Here is a 20,501-nt window from a genome sequence, read left to right as displayed (position 1 = left end):
CCTCCATCAGTCCCCAGAAGTCAAGGGCACTGAGTCTCCTCCTCCCACATGATTTCTGCAGCCAGTGCCAGAGGGGCTCTGAGCAGGGCAGGCCTGGCTCTGGGGAAAGCTCACTTCTTTTCAGCAACTTCCTTTGGAGCCTTGGTTCCAAAGTCTGGGACATTAATCCCGACCATGGAGAATATCGATGATCTTGTGGGGCTGTGTTATTCCTATTTTATGGGTAAGAAAACTAAGAACAGGAGAATTTAAGCAACTCACTCAAGATGACACAGCTAAAAAGTGAATCAGGAAGAATCTATTGGAATCCCAAATGGACTTTGTCGTTCACACTGCATTTCTGGAGCCTGTGCTCACTCACTGGAGCCCACTCTAGCCTCTACTTCCGGTGATGCCCAGGAGCCAGGGTCATGGGTGTCAGCTGCGGCACTGGAGGGGAGTCCGAGGTCTATACGGTGATTCCTAATTGCTCGCCATTTCCATGCATCTGGAGGCGGAAGCTATCAGGCAGAAGTGCTGTTCGTGAAATGTTTAAGGGCTGTTAACTTGCTTCTCTGAGCAGACAGAGCCAGCCTACCTGGAACAGCTCTGACTGTGGTGTCTCTGGTGGCACAGGAGCTAAGGGGAAGTCACCCCTTGGCCATCTTCACCTTCAGCCTTCTGAGGGAAAGTCTTACCCTTCCCGGGGCCCCTGAATGCCCCACATAAAGTTCCCACTGCCATCCTATAGTTTATATAATGGGACTGACTTAGTACCCTGGGCTGGCCAATGATGATGGCCAAGTGTTGTATGCTTGTGTTCAGAGGCTATTCTTGTTTGTGTATGTAGTATATCTGTGTTTGGTGCTACACGCTGTGTGTGGAAAGTTGTATGTTTGTGAATAAACTGTTTTTGGGCAGTCTGTGTGTTGAGTAGCAACCTAATGACATACATGTATATGACTACTGCACACTTATGTGCTACTGGGTATATGGGCATGTGATGTATACAGATATCCCCTGATGGTGTGTTCATAACCATTGTGATGATACGTCCCAGCCCGGTGCTCAAGGATGGTGGCCAGAAGGCAGCTGGTGGATAGATAGAAACCAAGGAAAATAAAGCTGGCCTCTGGTCTAGAACAATTGAAGGGGTGTGGGGTGGGAGCAGGATCAACTCCTAGACCGGACTACACTCAGGGGAAGTTCTCTCCAGCACCAGTTAGCTTCTGAAACCTGGTCCTCTGTTGGGAACAGAGCGAGCCCCTATGGCCCGCTGGGTTTGCCCACTAGAGTCCCCTGAAGCCAAGCCAAAAAGACACAGCCAACTTGGAGCCACTTTATGATTTTATGATGCACTTTCTTATAGCAGAGGCTCTTAGAGGTGAGCGCGGGGTTTTGAGATGCCTAGAAAGATGACCCAGTGAACCTTCTAGGACCACAGCAGGAGCGCGGGGCTCAGGACCCCCCCCCCAATCTCCTGAAACACTTAAGCGGCAAACGCATTTAGTAACGCTGCCCTCCGCACTTTGATTCAGGTCAGACCCTTTGGCTGGTCCGGGCTCTTTGCTGGTTATTACTAGCTTCGGAGGTGGGCCTTCCCTGCGCCCGGCGCGCAGCTGGCACAAAACAGGCATGCTTTCAACACTAGCCGTGGCGAGCAAATTCCCTTCCGTACGACAACAGGGTGCAAAGTGTCCCGGAGCGCCGGGCGGGCGCCGCGGGTCCGAGGCGTCATGGGGACCCCGCCCCCGCCCCGCGGAGGCCACCGGGTGGGGATTCGGCGCGCTGACGTGGGCGGATCAAAGCTGCGGCCCGCGCCTTATAAAGCACTCGGGCCGGCCGGCGCCGCAGATCGTGCCGGGCGAGAAGAGAGCTCCGGAGATCCGCGGGCGCAGGTCAGAGAGCGGAGCACGACCGACAGCCGCGGCGTCTGCGCCTGGGTTGCCAGGATCCCCGGCTCCCTGCTGAGCCCGATCTGGAAGAAGCAAGCGATCCTCGCCGCTCCCGCCGACGGGGGACCGCGCTCGCAACTCCTGGGGGCTGCCGAGGCTGCAGGGGCGCGCCGGGTGCGCGGGGAGAGCTTCCCAAAGGTGAGCAGTGGCCGTGGCAAATGTCAATCAGGGATCCACTGGGTAGGGAGGAAGGCGACTGAGTCCAAGAGACCTCCTTATTAATAGGGCACCCACTCCTGGCGGAACAAACCAAAGTGGCCTTCGCCGCTCTCTTTTCCTCATCTCTCTCCTCCGAGAGAGGAGAGCAGCATTCCGAGTAACTCCCCTTGGCGGAGCGCAACTGCCTGGACGACCCTGGGACTAGGGGACTGGGGTGGGGGGAGTGAAAGATGGGGTGGGTGTATGGTTCCTTCAGTTCTCCCCCAGCTCTTCCGTCCTGTCCCCCATCCCAGGACTCCGTCCCCTCCCTCGCAGTCTGCGGGTTGATGAGGTCACGCCCGAGCCATCCCGGGGGTGGGGGGATTTGGATCCCGCGACAGAGGGTGTGTGTGAAGAGGCGAGAGAGGGAGACAAAAGGCCGAGAAGTCCGCAGCCCCTGCCAGAGCAGGAGGTGGGGAGCCCCCGGGAGGTGAGAAGGGCTCTCAGAGGCAGCTGGGAAGGGGGGCGAGCTTGTTTACCGACCTCAGCTCCAGGTTGGGGGCTGGGGCTGGGGAGGAGAGTTCTGCTCCCCTCCCTGCGACACATCTGGAGCCGCTCCGAACATCTGGCTTAGTTCCACCAGCCCGGTACCTTCCACCCGAGGTACTGAAGTGCCTCCGTGTCCCTTTGGGAACGCAGGATCCAGCTCCAGCGAGTGGCAGGAGTTCCGCACTGTCCCTATCCACTTTTCAAACACCGCGTCTCCGCGGTGACCTGGAGCAACATAGAAGATCCTGACAGATTCTCCGCTGAGCTTAAAGCCAGGACTCACGCAACCTCGCAGGTAACCTTGAAGCTGTCGCTCGGAGTCCCTGTCGCACCCTTTTCATTTTGAGCGCTGTGCGGCCAGGCTCTTGGAACAGCCCACTTGGTCTTTATACTGGTGCAGACATTGTCCCGGTGCGCAGCCCCTAATCTGGGGCCAGCATAGCACAGCGGGGTTGGGAGAGGCTCGGCTGGTCGTTGCCGGGTAGACTGAGCGGGAAGGCTATCTTAGTGAGGTTTCTAAAGCTCTCCGCGGCTCCAAGCCTTTTAAGATCACCTGTTGGCGGCCCGGAGCTGGGCCACAGTGCCCGGAGTGTCCAACGTGTGCACAGCTCTGGGAGACTCATTCTTCCGACTGCTGCAAGCTGAGTAGCTTAGACTTACTGTCCAAGGAGAAGAAGAAAGATTTGCTCTCTCTTTCTCAGTCTGTAAGTACTGCTTTTTTTCCGCGGGCTCACTATGAGACTGTCCCCATTGCAGGCTGGGCGCCCAAGTCTGAAGCAAGAGGTTGCGTAGTTAGTTCAGGGCTAACGAAAACAAGTCTTTTGGGATAACCAAGTCCAAGAGGGAAGTCATTCTGTGTTTCATCCAAGACGGGAACAGTAGAGCCCGAAGTCCCACTGTGTGAGGCCGGGGGCAGATCTTTCTTTGAATCCAGACTTAGCGCCCCCTGGCGGACCGGGGACTTCCAGCGGCGAACCCGCTCTGACCCTCAGGGCACAAGGTGAGGGTGACCCAGCGGCTCGCAAGGCTGTCCTGGACTTTCTTAGGTAGGACAAGAATAATATCAGTATCCAGAGGCCAAGGGGCCTTTTCAGCAACGCGCCGGGGTGACAGAAGGAGAAATCTAGGGCCCTGGAGTTGCTGGGAAGAGCAGGGAGTAGCTGGAGGCCTGGGTCCCCGACTGCTCTGCGACTTGGCCCACCCCTCCTCTCCCTGGGAGCCGGACACTGATACCCCACAGTAAGCCCTGAGATTCCTTTTGCGACTTGCCCTTTCCTTTCCCACTTAGAAATTCTGGGCGTCTTCGGGGATCTTTAGGAGGGATCAAAGAGACAATGACTGGTGTTTTAAGACACCCCCCCCCTCCGCGATCTGATCCTACAGATATTTTTCTGGTTTTTGGGAAGTGTGTAAGCTTCCATTGGGGGGGAAAGATTTGGATACAGAAGAGGTGAAAGGAAGATTCGGACTGCACCAAAAATCCCGTTGAGACCCCAGCTTGGACTTGGGTGTGTGCCAAGTATTTCAGACTTGGGGGACTCTGGGGAGAACGGAGGGGTGCAATTCAAGGTTTTCTACTTGGATTCCTCTGGTTTCTGCCAGAAGGCCCCAGAAAACTATGAAGTTTCAAAGCCGTGTGTGTGTGTGTGTGTGTGTGTGTGTGTGTTGTGTGTTCAAGCCTGTACATTTGAAACACACATTCTGTGTGCACAGGCTACACAGGTATGCATAATAGAGGTTACAGAGAGAAGATCGGATGAAGATCAGAAAGCTGGAGTCCAGTTCTTTGTTTTTTAATAAAAGGAAAAACTAAGGCTGGGGTGGTTGAGGAATTGTCCAAAGTCACAGAGCCAGATGAGAACCGCTCTTCCCTGTTCCAGAGGATTCCCAGCCCCCCCACCCCGTACTCCCCCCAAAGTCTGGCACCTCCTCCTTCAGACTCTGTAGACCCTTTTGGAAGGAATCCCTTTGTCCTTGCTGCTCCAGAGGGGAGAGGGGAGAGGGGCTGTGTATGACTCGGAGCGAATGCCAGGTGTTGGTAAATTTGGGAGAAGCCTGGAAGGGAGTTAATGAGGTGAGAATGATGAGAGGGAGTGAGCCTCAGAAAGCCGCTCCGCGGGCTGCAAGCGGGCGGGGTGGCGGCTCCTCTGCGGCCCTAGGTCGCCGCCTGGCGGCGGGAGAACCAACCTCTTGCGGGTCTGGAGCGGCTACCGAGCTCTGGCGCTGCCTAGTCCAGACCGAGGCACTGACGTGGGAAGTCTGAAGTAGCTCTTGGGGCTCTGCAGATCCCTCAGTGTGTAAAGAGCATCCACCACCACCCTATTTTGGCAGTTTCCCCTTCCCATACTGAAAAGTCGGTGCCCAGAGGAGGCACCGTCTTCTGTTTTCTCCCTGCCCTTAGCGCACCCGGCACAGGTAGACAAGACAGCTCCACAACAGGCCAGCATCAGACCGGTGCTCACTAACTGAACAGATATTTCCACATCTCTGGGCCTCGGTTTCCTCATCTGAGATGGATGGGGTGACAGTACCCATCACAGGACTGAGCGGAGCAGGGATGGCCACACTTGGAGACTGTTCTCCAGGGGGGAATTCTGCTCAGATCACCCCATTCGCAAAGGGATGAACTGTAGACTCATTAAAGCTGTAATAACTAACAATCGACATTGTGGATTAGAATAGGAGCCTAAATCATTTCCCGGGTCAGTTGTCTCACTCGAGTTCCTCTCCTAGCGGTTGCTACATCAGTTTTTCTTGTGCTGGTGGTGGTGGTGGGGTCTCCGCCTTGCGGTTCTTTCCAGGCTCTCTGCGGGTTCTCCCCCAAGAACTTCTGAAATCCTTCACCCTGTCCTTCCTGGGAGGCTCAGCCCTGATCTGCCCTGCGCGACACGCCCTCGGCCGCGCTCGGGTCTCACCTAATCCGAGCCTGACGCCGGCGGGTCTCAGGCGGTTCGGGGAGAGAGCAGACGTCTTCCTCGCTCGGCCTCCCGGGCTCGACCCCTCCTTTGTAATTTGAATAAAACGCCTCCCAGCCTGCACGCCGCCTTAACCCGCCGCCCTGTTCTCCGTGATTGCAGGCGGCGTGCGCGCAGGACCGGCAGCGGTGGCCTGCAGGCGGCGGAGTTCGGCGGCGCGGCTCCTGCAGGGTGCGACCCCCGGGAGCGCCGGGCGCGCGCGACGATGAGGGCGCGGCCGCAGGTCTGCGAGACTCTGCTCTTCGCCCTGGCGCTCCACACCGGCGTGTGCTATGGCATCAAGTGGCTGTAAGTCGGACTCCGTTTTCACTCCAATGGGCCATGGGGCAAGAAGCCGGAGAGGTTGGGTGAGCGCACCAAACTCTGCGAGGCTAAACTGGCTTGGCCGTCGTGGGCGAGCCTTTCTTAGCTTGGCGACTTCTTCTGTGATATGCTGTTCTTACCCTCCGGGGGCTTACGAAGTGGGTGATTAAATTTTCTCGTCCAGGACAGGGTTGCTCAAAGGCCAGTAAGGGACTAGGGAAACATCCTCCCCAAGAGGCACAAACTGTAGAGGGTCTGCTAAGTGCAGGGCACAGTGGGGCAGCTCGGGATCAAGGCCTGTCAGCCTCCAGGAGGTCTGCAGAGAGTTTTGACCCCTTCCACCTGGGGACCTTGGGGGAAGTGTCACTGTAACACTATCTTCTGGGGCCTCCGAGTATTCGGTCTGTCAGAAGGATAGTTAGTACCTGCTCATTGGGATCTGATTGGAGACTCCCTGAAGAGCTTCTGAACGCCAGAAGCTAAGGGGTGTCCTGGAAGGATAAATGGTCGCTGGGAGCAATTTTCCTGGTTTCCTCATGCAGTGCTAATTCCTCCTGTGGTGACTGATGTTGGCGGTGTGAAAGGAGTGGGATATGGGGAAAGGCAGCCCCTTCCTGAAGGAACTGCCCCTGGGCTGGGAGAGATAAGCCCCTGCTGTAAATAACTTTCCAGGAGCTGTAAGAATGGAGTCTCCCAGCCCCTGAGGAGGAGGGCAGCCAAATTGGGTCACCCACACGGGTTACAGAGAATTTTCTAGGGAGATTGCAGGACAGGTAGGAGGCATGGAGGACACTCTCAGAGTCCAGTGCCTGGGTGGGAGAGTCAAGAACAGGTCATGGGTCATGGTTAGGGGCCCTGCAGATCAAACAAGGGATAAAGAGATTATGGGCACTGAAGAGGGTTGGTCCATGGATTAGCTTGGGAGGGGGGATTACAGTAAGACACGGATCCTCTGGAAAATAGTCTGGAGGTCACTGGTCCAGCCCTTTCTGGTGCTGCATTCTTGATTAAATAATTCAGAAGGGAAATCCCATCTTCTTCGTGTTCTTCTGGTTTACAAGAAAGGGGTGTCCTGGGCCAGGCTGCTGCTACCTCCTCCTGCTGCTGTTAGGCGCTCTTGCTTATCACAAAGGGCGAGTCAGGGAGAGGTGTCCCTTCAGCCACCACCACTGCTGTACAGACCAGAGGGTGAGGTGTGAAGAGAAGGAAGGGGTTTGCCAAGAGGTACAGACAGGAGTCTTCATGGCCTAGCACCAGGCTTGAGTGACTTGTTTTGTTCACAGAGTCCTGGGAACACGACAACTCCCATCTCTCTTCACCTGCCCTACCAAGGGAATCCTGAGGTTCTAGGGTGCATGTGACTCCCACAGCCCCAAGCTGGCCCTTGCTGGGGATGGGGCGGGGTAGGTGGCCAGCTGAGAGCAACACCCAGCTTCGCTCCACCACGCCTCAGCCATGACACAAATGGGCACAGCTCAGTGTCCACACTCAAGACATCCCCCAGGGAGGACTCGATGGGCAGAGAAGGAATGTGAAGCAGGTGTCCCAAGCAGGAGGAAGAACAGAAACAGAAGTATGGGGGCAGGAGCATCCCCTGGCCTCTGCAGGGAGCAGGGGCCACAGGGTGTCCTGTTACAGCCCTGAGAGCAGCGGGCCTCTATCTGATTTGTTAATACTCTGAGTGATAGGTGACAGACTGGCTTTTCATTGCTTCACAATAAGGAAGTTAAGACATAGAGGGGGTGAGCAAATCCCACACAGTCACATGCTGGTTCTGAGATCAGATGAACCTGGGCAGAGGGCTTAAGAGGCTAGCCCTTGATAATGGTTGAGCTATTACCGCAGCTGGAGAGTAGAGGCCCTGGGAGAATAGTATGGCCAGGCTTGGCGGCAGAGCCTGGTTATCTTGGCTGCTGAAGAGGCTGAGGCAGGAGGATTGCAAGTTCAGTGCGTAGCCAACGTACAGATGCATTCCAAGCCAGCTAGAGGCACTTAGTGAGACTCTGTCTTAAAATTTAAAAATAATGATAAGAGTTGGGAATACAGTCCACTGTGTGTGAGGCCCTGGGTTCAGTCCCCTGCCCATGGGCAAGAGTGGGGGTGAGCATAGGCACGTGTGCACATAGAAGCAGTCTTGCTGGGTGCTGGGTGCTGGGGGGCCGGGGGCCGGGTGCTGGGGGGGGCGGGTGCTATTTTCCACATGCATACAGCTTCTTTTCCATCTCCATGCTGTGGTTTGCTCCCCCGAGTCCCTCTGCACAGCAGAGAACAGAAACCCCCTGGAGGATCTTTAGCAGAGTTTCGTAGCCATGAGGAGCAGAGCAGGTCTTTTGGGTTGGGCCGTTGTTAGAAGGACGTCCCAGGTCCCAGGACAGTTGTGCAGTGGGGGTGGGGACTGCTTAGGGCCAGCTGTCCTGGGGCAGTCCTGGGACCATGTGCTCGGACTTGGAAAGTGACCCAGAGATGAAAGGGACATTTGACACAAGAACCGAAACCAGATGTGACTTAGTGGCCTGAGGTGCCCACCTGGTGGGCTTCTGGGACAGACAAGCTAAACAGGTGGGATCAGGGATTTGGGGAACCTGACTGCCTAGTGATACACTGAGAACCTTGAGCACTGCCTCCAAAGCCCCAGGTGGGGGGAAGCCACGATGGGTCAAGTGTGTGTGTGTGAGGGGGAGGGGAGCAGGGGCAGATGTGAACCTCTTGCTCCCCCTGGTGGAGGGGTTGGGGAGGAAAGACCCCGGCCCTCTAAGGCTGTCCTCTCAGCAGCTGGCAGCACTGGGCCTGCCACTCAGCAAGGGCGGGGCCTCTGTCGGAAGAGCCATAAGAGGCTCCAGCAGGAATACGGCTGCTCTGAAGGGGGGCAGAAAGATCACCAGCCTAGGAATCCGTGTTTAGCAGAAGCGGTCACTTTCTGTCAGGCAGACCTTGGGCAAGGCTTCGGCCTCTCTGTACCTCAGCTCCTCAGCTCTGACACAGGCTGGAAGAAGTCCTGGTCTGGGTCTGGAAGGTCTAGTGTCGAGCTGGGCTCTGCCTCTAATAGGCTGCACACAGAAGTGGGCAAGTTCTGCTCTCCCCGCAATGGGGTTGATAGTACATGGGATCTTTCCACTCTTTGGCTAGCAAGTGTCTGACCAAGGCAACCAGTTAGGGCTCTTTTTAAGGGTGATCCTGTGACTATGGGTCCAGGTCGGGACCTCTGAGGTCTAGGCAGTGCCTGCTAGGCAGGATTGGATCTACAGCTCCAAGGCTGCCGACCTTCATCCGGTGCAGTTGTCCCTTCTGTGCAGTGCAGGGAAGGGGCTGGCCTTTTTTATTGTGATTCTAAGATCCTAAGACAAGTTCCTGGGGAGATTCTGGGGCCCCTGCTCCCTGGTTCTTCTCCTTGGGACTGGTGGCTTCATCCTCCACCTGGCCTGGTAACCTGAAGAGCCCTGGTTTTTAGATCTAGGACGTCCCTGAGGAATTCCAACTTGTCATTCAGAAGAAAGCTCCCCAAGGCCATCCCTGTACTTCAGCTAGACGTACAAAGACGGTCTGACCTTGCCTGGGTGGCCTAGACAGGTTCCATCTTTCCTGCTTCATGGGTAACAGTCTGTGATGTGGTCCAGGACACCCCAAAGCCTGGTGGGTAGGTGGGTTAAATAGTTTTAGTGGATAGTTTCTCCCACCTTCCTGGGGTCAGCAGGGTCCCCAGAAACATAAACAAAGGGCCACCCTCCTTGGCTAACTTTGAGGATCCTGAGACAGGCCATACCCATGACCATGGTCACCTAATTTTACAAGTGTTTTTGATGTCAGATTCAATCCACAGCCAGGCCAACCCTGGGTGTGCTTCTGTGGTCTTTGGAGTCCAGCTTTGCCCAAGAAAAACCTAGACAAATAGTTTGGTTTCACTTAGCATTGTGAGAACCAGACTTCACCAAATGACCAGAGACTTTGGACCAGGTCACCCAAGGCAGTAAGGGGCAGGGCCATAAGAAGGCCTTTCTGGAAGGTGGCCTTACCTGAGTCAGGTACCACAGAACTGTCCGAACACAAAGCTACTGGTAACCCAGAAAGACCCCTCATGATTGACTAGCCAGGGAAGAAACGCCACGGCGTGAGGAAGGGGAAGCAGTGGCAGCTCAGGGAGGGATCCCGGAGACAGCGGGTAGGAGATGGAAGTCTATGGCTTAGTGAGGGCGTTGGAAGGTGACTTCCCAGCTGTGTCACTGAAAAAAATGCTCCCACAGAACTATGAGCATTGCATACTATACACTGGGAGACTGAGGCTGGGCACCGGAGAGGCCTTGTCCAGGTCACACGGTGAACGTGTGATCAAGCCTGAGCTTGAACCAGAGCCCCAAGTCCTGAATGAGGGAAGTCTCTCTCCACCCACAGCATAGACTCCCCAGTGAGCTCGGTTCCCTCCTGTCCTCTCCTGCATCCTCCCCCCCCCCAAACCCACTCCTAGATAAACTGAAATGTTTCCAATTAGGGGTATTCTGGAGCGGGCCAGCTTGCGAGCTGTCCACGGTGGCTCCCCCGCCTCTGCCTTAGTCCTGATTGCCTCCCCAAGGGGGTTCACTTACCCAGGTCATTACCGCTAATGAGCGGATGCCTGGGAAAACCTCACAGTGTGTGGGGGTGGGGAGGTAGGTCTACTGCTGTGCCAGCTGCCCCTCGATGTCCCTGTCCCTCTGTCCAGGACAGGGGTCTGCACTCTGCCTGCCTTACTTCCAGGTGCCTGGGAAGAGCTTCGGGTATCCTGCCGAGATAGCCCTGTGGGAGGTCCCCTCCTAGATAGAATCCCTTTAGCCTGCGGACTTCAGAGGAAAGTAGGCAGGGGCTTAGGGAAGCAGAGTCCCTCAGATTCCCCCACCAGTGAACCCTAGGAAGAAGGACGCCATCAGCACTCCACTTCTTGGCTAACACCTACATTTTGGTGAGCGGGCACCCAGGGTTAAGCCAAGAAGCCAGCCTTGGTGCTTGCATGGGCTGTGTGCCTCTGGCCCTTGTAAACTTTCCTCTTTAACCATAGCAAATAGCCTGGAGGGAAGGGAAGAAACAGCAGGCAGCCAGGAAGAATGAAGTGGTTGCTCATACGCAGGGAAGGCAGACGAGCCTGGCAGACCATGTTGGGAAAGCTGGACTCCTGGGCTGTGGGAGGGTCCAGGTGTGCTGAGAGGAGGAGCCACACGGGGCCATTTGCCTCTGGGATCTGAGCCCACAGGGCTCTGCTTAGACCAGGGGGCTATCTGAGAGACACGCCCTGCATGTACCTTCTCTATGGGCCAGGGCCGCCGGAGGGAGCTTGGCTTAGCACACTCACCTTTGACCTCTGGCTAGTTAAGGCAACCTAACCCCACAGGGCAGGCTAAGCCTTCTGCCCCCAGGGGCTTGTCTCCTGGGTCTATATTAGGTTCTGTATTGGGCTGTGTGTGTGTGTGTGTGTGTGTGTGTCCTTCACCAGCATTTTGTAGTTGTTCAAAAAGGGAAGAGCTGTACGCTCCGCACACATCGCACACAGAGGAAATCAGGCCTCTTCACTACTCTGGATTTAAGATTCCCTTGGCAATGAGCTGAGGCACCCAATTCCGGGACCACGGGCATGTGTCACCATGCCTGACATGAATACATTATCTTACTTATGCCTCTCCATTGCCTTCTTTTGGGGGGGGGGAGAGGTAGTTCTAGACAGGGTGTAGCCTGTCTCTGTAGATCAAGTTGACTTCAAACTTAGAGATCCACCTGCCTCTACCTCCCAGGTACTTGGAATGAACCATAATCATTGTCTTTTGAGGTAGAAATGATAATTGAAGCAGATGAGGGCCACGAGGCCCAGAGAGGTTAGGCGAGTTGCTTAAGTTACACAGCAGTCAGTGCCTCAAGCTTGTGTCTTTCCCTAGGACAGCCATGCAGCTGGAGCCTCTGGGGTCTTCCTGTCTAACTGCTGCTGGACTTGTGTAGCCCTTAGGTCGGGGGCCCCTGGGGGAAAGTGTCCATGCCATGTTTGTAGCCAAAGGAGGCCATTTTCTTCATTGAGTAGAAGTTCTTTTATTCAGTCCGGAACAAGAAGGAAAAGACCTTCCTGGCATCAGGACAACTGTGGGCAAAGGCATGGTAGAAGGGAAGTCCCAGTGTCACCAGGTCCCAACCAGGGACATGTGACATGTAAGTCCAGAGATTGTTGAAGTTCCAGATTCGAGATTGAATTTTCTAAATTCTGGATCACCCTAAAATTGAGTGTCCTTGCGTTGCTGAATAGCAATCCTTTGCACAGGAGTGGACTGTACAATGGTGATAAATGGGTGTAGAAGTAAATGCAGTGATGGTGTAAATCTCTTAATTCACAGTGTGCACTAGCAAAAGGACTTAATTAATAGCATGTGTGGTTATCATGAGACTCAGCGGTTGCCTGGGGTCTGGCACACAGCTACCAGTGCTGCACGAACGGATGCAAAAGGAGTGGTTCATGACCAGGAGGGCCCAGGCAGCCGCTGGAAGTGCCTTGCAGATTGCAGATGTGGTCATTCCTCAGACATTTATACAATTCAGTCAGGATAAGAGATGTGATTTCGTGTTTGAATTAGGGCATAAGACCCAGAGAGGGACAATGTCACGTGCCAGGCCGCAGGTGGTGGGTGGGCTAGGACAGGCAAACCTTTGCCCTCTGACATGATGCTTTGCGTCCTGGTCTCCTGGCTCCTTGCAAAAGTGACTCGGAGTCTGTGGAGGGGAGGGCCGGCCTGCAGAGCAGACTCCTCTCACACCCTGTCTTTCTCTCTCCTTGGTGGTTTTCGGGGTATGCAGGGCACTGTCCAAGACTCCGGCGGCCCTGGCACTGAATCAGACGCAACACTGTAAACAGCTGGAGGGCCTGGTGTCTGCGCAGGTGCAGCTCTGCCGCAGCAACCTGGAGCTCATGCGCACCATCGTGCACGCCGCACGGGATGCCATGAAGGCCTGCCGCCGGGCCTTCGCTGACATGCGCTGGAACTGCTCCTCCATCGAGCTCGCCCCCAACTACCTGCTTGACCTAGAGAGAGGTATGGGCTTCGGGGCGCCGCACCGCTGTGGTGGGAGGATCCAGGCGGAAGCTCTGTGTGTTTGGATAGGTGGGTGGATTCACGGGTGGACGGATGAATGAGTAGATGGATGGTTACACAGATGGATAAGCCGTGGCTGTGTGGACGCTTGAGCGGATGAGTCAATCTTAGATATGGGTTTCAGGCACGAATTGAAGAATGAATAAACATTTGAGAATGAATATATCAGCACATACAGTGGCCCGAATAACACTTCAGAATACACATGTGCTATAATACACTGATGAAGGAGGGTTGTGTGTCCGTAGAAGGTCCCGAAGTGGCTGCCTGCTGCACTGAAAGCCACATCAATATAACGAGACTGCTGGATAGCCCACGCCTGGGCAGGCAGCTGAACCTAGGCAACCCTGGTTGGCAGGAACTGTTTCCAAGTACTAAGCAGTCAGGGGTAGCAGAGAGCTTTGAAGCGGGCTTCTCTTCCGGAGGAGGGTGCCGGGACCTGAGTGGATAATGCCGGACACGGGCATCTTGCTGGCTCTCAGAGATAGCAGTCTGCTGATGCACACCTCTCCCACAGGTACTCGGGAGTCAGCCTTCGTGTATGCCCTGTCAGCTGCCACCATCAGTCACACCATCGCCCGGGCCTGCACCTCTGGCGACCTGCCCGGCTGCTCCTGCGGCCCTGTCCCAGGTGAGCCACCCGGGCCCGGGAACCGCTGGGGAGGATGTGCAGACAACCTCAGCTACGGGCTCCTCATGGGGGCCAAGTTTTCCGATGCTCCTATGAAGGTGAAAAAAACAGGATCCCAAGCCAATAAACTGATGCGTCTACACAACAGTGAAGTGGGGAGACAGGTAACCACCCCCCACCCGCCCCCGAGGGTGCCCCTGGGCCACTGGCTGGAGAAGGGCCGTAGTGGGCCCCATGAGGGGGTGGGAGAGGGGATGGACTGGGACCCTGCTGCTCCTCCCTCCCTAGAGCTTGGGCCCCTTCTCCTTTAGGGAGTCTCCAAGATTGAGGTGCTCCAAGGAGAGGGAGCAGGGAACTCGAACGCTGAGTTCTGCCCTTGCCTCTGGCCCTGAGCTTCCTTCCCAGCTACAAAGGGGTGACAGGGTGGGTGCTTCTGCAAGCTCCTCAGCCTTCCTTCAGGACAGGGAGGGGGCTGGGCCACAGGCTTTATACCAAATCATGCCTTTGTAATGGGAAAGGGATTCCACACTGCCCTGCGAGCACAGCTCCCATCATGCACCATCAGTGTCTCCCCGTTACTGCGCAGAAGGCTGGGTGAGTGAGAGAGTGAATGTGCCAAATTGAACTTGTGTGTGTGTGTGTGTGTGTGTGTGTGTGTGTGTGTTAGGTAAGAGTACAACTTGTGATGGAGGCTTGGGTTGGATCTCCTACTGGGTTCTAGGGATCCAGCTCAGATTGTCAGGCTGGGCAGAAACCTTTACTTGTTGAATGATCCAGCCCCTTCTTCATTTTTTTTTTCAAAAATGAAAACTAACTTCACACCAACCCATGATGTGACCATGGGCTGACTCTTTCCCTCCTGGGATCCCAGAACTCCCAGAAGGTTCTATTGTCCCCTTCCCACTGAGAAGGAAACGGGCCCCAGTATGAGTGTCCTGTGCAGAAGGCATCTCTCACACAATTTGGCCAGGGTGGCTCAGCCAGGAACACGTGACCCGAGGAAGCTGAGTGTGTGGAACCCACGCCTCGTCACCTGTCACTGTGGCCTGGCGTATCAGGACACCTGAATGTCCGGGCCATCCTTGGACAGTCTGGGGAAACTGAGGCCAGTTGCACTGTGCATCTGTTTCAGAGCCTGGCCAGGGACTTGGGGCTCCTGCCTCCCAGTTCTGGCACTTGCCCGACTGTAGGAACCCAGAGAGCTCTCCTTACCCCGCCCCTCTGCTGTCTATGGTGACTCCAGCCTCCAGCCAGGATGCACTTCCTCAGAACTCCTGTGCTGTGCAAGAGGACCCTTGGCTTCTGTCTCTCAGGCCTGCTCTTGGGGCCACGTGCAGAAGGCCAGTGCTGGTCCCCAGTAGTCTGGGGCTGTGTGAGGATTAAATGACCCCAGGACTAGACAGTGTAGTGCCTGCCCAGGAGTATCCATCCCTTCCCCCACCTGACTCACGGAACTGAGCCTCAGGGCCCTGTTCCGGATTCCTTGGGCCCTGTGTGGCTCTTTCCTCTCCCTCCTAGGTTTCCAGCAAGTTCTAGGCTTTATACCTAGTGTGCTTCTTCCTGTTGCAATAATAGGGAGGATCCCTGACGTTTTGTCTAGCTCCCTGCCAACTCACTGACAGAGGGATTGGGGCAGACCCATGGTAACCACTGGCCTCAGTTTCTCTAACCAGGTGATGCAGAGTGTGAGTCCAGGTGACCCGTGACTCTTGCAGGACAAGGGAGGGGGAAGCGTCCTGTGAATAGAAGAGGGTTTGAAGAGCCACTGAATGGAAGGGTCCTCTGCCTTTCAGACACCAACAGGAAACTGAGGCCTATGGGGAAGGGTCAGATCTCAGACCAGGGCTGGATCCTACCTGAGGGCCTAGCCCAAAGGATTCCAGTTTCCCCCACAGCTCTGATTTAAACTGCGTGCTCAGAGCCAATATTGACTTAAACTGCTGTAACTCACACACCCCTTTGGTCCGGCCCATTTAACCCTTTCAGCATTCCACCAGGTAGCAGCAGCACGCCAGCTTTGTACATTAGAGTAGAGGTCCTGAGTGGTGACAGAGGACCACCTGGCAGTCTATGGGTGGGTCCTGAAGGAGATGCCACCACACACTCACACTGTCCCCTTCTGTTTTCCCCACCCCGCCCCGGCTGCCTTCCTTCTTGCTGTTGTTTTCTTGCTGCTCTTCTGGCCTCTCTGAGTCCTGGTTGTGTGGGAGGGAGAAGGCACAGAACAATAGAAAAATCACAGCTTTGGAATCACTGTCAGACGCAGGTTCAAATCCCAGCCCCACGATTTTCTAACTGCAAACTTACTGTCACCTCTTTGAGCCTTCCTGTTTAGGATAGGGGAGTGAGTCTCCTGGATGGGCTATGGTGACTGCGTTAGAGCACGTGACCAGAGTGGGAATCAGAGAGGTGGCATCTATTACCCCCCACCTGCCACAAAGACCACTTTCTTCCTGTCTGCCCCTCTTAGCTGCTCTGGAGTGGGAGCATGGTCCCCAACTCCTAGCTTTAGAGCCAAATGCTCCATCCCTTGAGAGTCCAGGGGGGCGTGAATCCCTAACAACACCCAGGCTTGGAGTAGGGGGTCAGGGTGCTGACAGGCCAGGGAGGGGTTCTGGCCACCTCGCCAACACCCTGACTGTCCGCAGGCTCTACGCGCCTCCCTGGAAACGAAGTGTAAGTGCCATGGGGTGTCTGGCTCCTGCTCCATCCGCACCTGTTGGAAGGGGCTGCAAGAGCTCCGGGATGTGGCTGCTGACCTCAAGACCCGCTACCTGTCAGCCACGAAGGTGGTACACCGGCCTATGGGCACCCGCAAGCACTTAGTGCCCAAGGACCTGGATATCCGGCCTGTGAAGGACTCAGAACTAGTGTACCTACAGAGCTCCCCTGACTTCTGCATGAAGAATGAGAAGGTGGGGTCCCACGGGACCCAAGACAGGTGAGTGCCACACAAATATCACACTCAGCCCTGAGCCAGGCACAGTGGTGACTCAGTGGGCATTTGGAGGGTGGAGTCCTCGCCTAGTGGAGGGCAGAGGCTCCAGGGAGACTAATAGAGGCTGATGGCTCCGCCTTCTCCCTAGATAGGAAGTAACAATAGCACTACAGGACCACAGGGAACATAAAGGGTTGCCTAGCATGGAACAGGAGCTCAGGAAATGTCCCATGAACAGGTGAAGGATAAATGCTCGCCCTCACCGGACAAAGGAGGAACTAACAGGCACAAGAAGTGGAGACGGCATCAAATCTAAGGTGGCACAGGAAGCACCTGAAACATAGCAAATGAGCTTTTGTGGAGAGGACACTCCTTTGTCCCCCATAAGTGCCAGCCCTCCCTCAGGCTCTAGATTCTCCCATGTCCACCTGGAGGCTAGCTGCTTTGGGCCTGGGTCTTCAGAGCTGCCCCAGCCTTGGCTATGGATAGGGAGACAGGGAAGACAAGAAAGGAGCCCATGCTGATGTAAATGCCAGGTGTGCATTTACAAAGATGGTTCATGGAAAACCAGGGAAGACAGGTCTGTGATCAGATGCACCTGGGAAGCTCTCTGGTCATCCCCACAGCCTGAGGGAGCCTCGGCTAAGGATTTGATTAAACAGAGTTTCCCAGAGGTACACAGCCAGGGAAATCTTTTATTAAGGAGCCCCTAATAGCATTCCACAAAGCTGGTGTGCACAAGGTTAGGGAAATACGGAGCGGAGAGCGGGTGTCTGGGAACGTGTCTGGCACATAGTTGGTGCCCGGCCAGCATCTGCTTCCTCCGCAGCCCACGGTCCTGCCTGTGAGAGGGGAGGGATGGTTTGGGGCTCCGTCCCCACAGGCCAGGGCTCTGTGAGGAAGAGGCCCAGGCTCCCATCTGGAGGCCAGATTGAGGGGGTCGGCAGAGTGGAGATGGAATGGGTCAGGCAAAGGAGACAGGAAGGAACGGGAGTCTGGTTTGAAGCAGCAGGGTGAGTGAGCGCTGAGAAGGGGAGATGATTCGATTTCACAGAGGGGCTGGGCACAGGGCCCCAGAGGGCTGTGGAATGAGCCCTGCATGGGTGGAAAACTCTGCCCACAGGCTGTGGGTCGGTTTCCTGCCCAGTTCCTCAGCCCCCAACCGAATCCCACAGACACAGCCCTTCTTCAGCGCTGGCCCTGCTGGAGGACAGTCCGCCTGAATAGTCTTTACTAGGCAGGGACATGGCAGCAGGGAGATCCCGGCTTTCATGGAGACCTTCCCAGCTCCTTAGCCTCTGCCATAGCTTAGGGGAGGGGGTGAGCTTGGAGGCAGAGTTGAGGAAGAGAACTTTTGCATGGCACTGATTCCAGTGAGAGCCACTGCTGCTCTGCACTGTCCGCTTCACAAACAGAAAGGGACAGCAGCACCTCTGGGGGATGAGCAGGCTTCGCCACCTTCAGGCCAGCGCTCAGCGGGCCAAGCGCCCAGGCCCGTCTTGCCTCCTGGGCTGGTTTTAGTGTTCCAGAATGTATCCTGGGAGTTTGAATTGTGAAGATGACACTCATCTCCACAGCAGCATCATAAATGCTGAACTGTGAAGGCGGAGGACTCTATGGTAAAGTTCCTCGTAGGCCTGAGGATCTGAGTTCAGACCCCTACCACCCACATGATGGTAGGAGCCTGCAACTCAAAGGGTGAGGTGGAGGCAGGGATAGGAGGGTTCCCCGAAATTCACTGTCCATTCTTGTCAAGTGGATCCCTGAGCTCTGGGTTTAGACTCTCAATGGGTGGATGGATGGATGGATGGATGGATGAATAGACAGATACATGCATGCATACATACATACATACATCGTACATATATAGGTAGATAGGCAGGTATGTAGATACATAGATAGATGCATAGATACAGAGACAGAGACAGAGCCCCAGTGGAACACGCAGTGCAGGGCAGCAGCTGCTCTCACTGGATTCAGTGTTGAGCAAAAGCTTTTTCTCAACATTGGCACCAAGACCGCTCACCCCTCTCCCCTAAAGAAGACATTCAATGTGGACCTCGACCTCCAAATAAATGTATGCCCACATTTGTGCACGTGTACAGGTAATATACATATACTACATACAGTAAACAGAGTTGAGGTTCTTCTGGGATTTAGAAGTAGGAAAAAAAAAAGGAAAAAGGAAATCAGACAACTTTAGAGGTAAAATAGGTAGCTGGGCAGTCACCACGTGGGAGGCAGAGGCAGGTGGATTTCTGAGTTGGAGGCCAGCCTGGTCTACAGAGTGAGTTCCTGGACAGTCAGGGCTATACAGAGAAACCCTGTCTCGAAACAAAACAAACAGAGAGAGAGAGAGAGAGAGAGAGACAGACAGACAGGCAGACAGACAGACAGACAGACAGAGACAGAGGCAGACAGAGACAGACAGACACTAGGTTCAAGAGTTAACATAGGAAAGTTAGAGAGCAGGAAAGCAGAAAGCCTCAGTTTCCCCAGCGATTGCTCCCCCTTCTCAGAGCCAGCAACCAGGCGAGGGTGCAGGCTACTTGGCAGGGAGCACAGGTGCTGGAGGTGATGGACACCCACTGACCTCTTGTTCCCGCCTCCAGGCAGTGCAACAAGACCTCCAATGGCAGTGACAGCTGCGACCTCATGTGCTGCGGGCGTGGTTACAACCCCTACACGGACAGAGTGGTGGAGCGATGCCACTGCAAGTACCACTGGTGCTGCTATGTCACCTGCCGCAGGTGTGAGCGCACTGTGGAGCGCTATGTCTGCAAGTGAGACCGTATGTCCCACCCCTGGGCAGGGGTGCTGCTCCTCGGAGGACCCACTCAAGGGTCTGGAGATCCCGGTGGACTTCCCTGCAGATGCCAGATGCCAGGCGTGGGAGGCGGCTTGTGCTGTGACTCCTCTTGGAAGACACCACAACAGGAGGCCTGGTCGCCCTGGGAGAGCCGGGGCATCAAAGGAAACTGATAGGATTAAAAATAACCTGGCAGCCTGGAGCCTGAGTGCCCACATGTTGCCTTCCAGGCTGCTCCAAGAAGTCAGGGCAGGGATGGGTAAGACTGTGCATTTGACCTTTCAAGGCCAGGAAGACCAGCTTTCTGGAATGTTCTTTGGGACCCTGTGCCCACCACATGGAACCACTAACTTGGGCTGTAAATTTTTATTTTTCTTCCCCTCTCCCTTGGGATGTGGGAGCTATAGAAATATTTATAAAATATAGCTTTTTCTTTGGGGTGGCTCACTTCAAGTCCTCTTTATATATTATATATATATATATATATATAAATATACATAATGATTATATATTTTAAACAAGTGTGTGAAATAAATAATGAGCAAGCCCCAACCTGCCCCCAAGTCTCTGCCCTCCTCAAGTGACCCCAGCAGATCCTGGGCTGGCAGGAGGACTCTCCAGTTTCCAGGCAAGGCGGCCTCCCATTGATGTCCCAGCCCCACCCGGTCCTCGGACCTGGTCCTGGCCTGTTTCCCTGTATGTGATCTGTTGGTCAAGGGTGAGGACAGACGTCTTGAAACAGAACCCCGGCTGGCAGTGTCTTTATTCCTCAGGACATTCTTACAGCACAGCCAGTGGCCACGGTTTCAGACCCATTAAGCTCGCTGCAAGAAAGCTGAAATCATAGGGAGGCGGCCCTGGTGGGTTGCTGGTGGGACCCTGGGTGCTGGGCTGGCCCATGCTATTGCCTGTCCGTGAGGCTGGGCTGGCATTGACTAAGCCTGGAAGCTGAGAAAGGTCCAGGCTCACAGTTCATGCCTGAACGGGGCTTGTGGCTGCTGCTGTGCTAAGAGGAAGAACTGTTTGGGTTTGGAGGGGGTGGGGGAGGAGGGAAGTCTATCCGCAGGGGGGATCATTGGGGAGATGGTGGGGACCTGATTTGGACAGGGGTCTAGACTGAGGTGCAGGGT

General features: G+C 55.2%; 1 protein-coding gene across 3 annotated transcripts; it reads left to right on the top strand.

The window, feature by feature from the left end:
- The first annotated feature begins 1,990 nt into the window (after positions 1–1,990).
- Positions 1,991–19,818, top strand: Wnt11 (Wnt family member 11). Of its 3 annotated transcripts, none has more exons than XM_052158193.1 (7): positions 1,991–2,072; positions 2,772–2,916; positions 5,699–5,884; positions 12,698–12,933; positions 13,511–13,788; positions 16,273–16,565; positions 19,175–19,818. In XM_052158193.1, the coding sequence occupies exons 3-7, from the start codon at positions 5,802–5,804 to the stop codon at positions 19,347–19,349; spliced, it is 1,065 nt and encodes a 354-aa protein (XP_052014153.1). In that variant the 5' UTR covers positions 1,991–2,072; positions 2,772–2,916; positions 5,699–5,801; the 3' UTR covers positions 19,350–19,818. The 3 variants fall into 3 exon arrangements, with proteins under 3 accessions (XP_052014153.1, XP_052014145.1, XP_052014164.1); XM_052158185.1 differs by having other exon boundaries at positions 2,010–2,072; positions 2,707–2,916; XM_052158204.1 differs by lacking the exons at positions 1,991–2,072; positions 2,772–2,916; positions 5,699–5,884 and having other exon boundaries at positions 12,835–12,933; positions 13,511–13,624.
- Positions 19,819–20,501: the final 683 nt, after the last annotated feature.

This window comes from Apodemus sylvaticus, chromosome 1 (assembly GCF_947179515.1).
Source record: "Apodemus sylvaticus chromosome 1, mApoSyl1.1, whole genome shotgun sequence".
Lineage (NCBI taxonomy): Eukaryota > Metazoa > Chordata > Mammalia > Rodentia > Muridae > Apodemus > Apodemus sylvaticus.
Note: the sequence above shows the minus strand (reverse complement) of the source record. Positions and strands in the feature narration are given on the sequence as shown.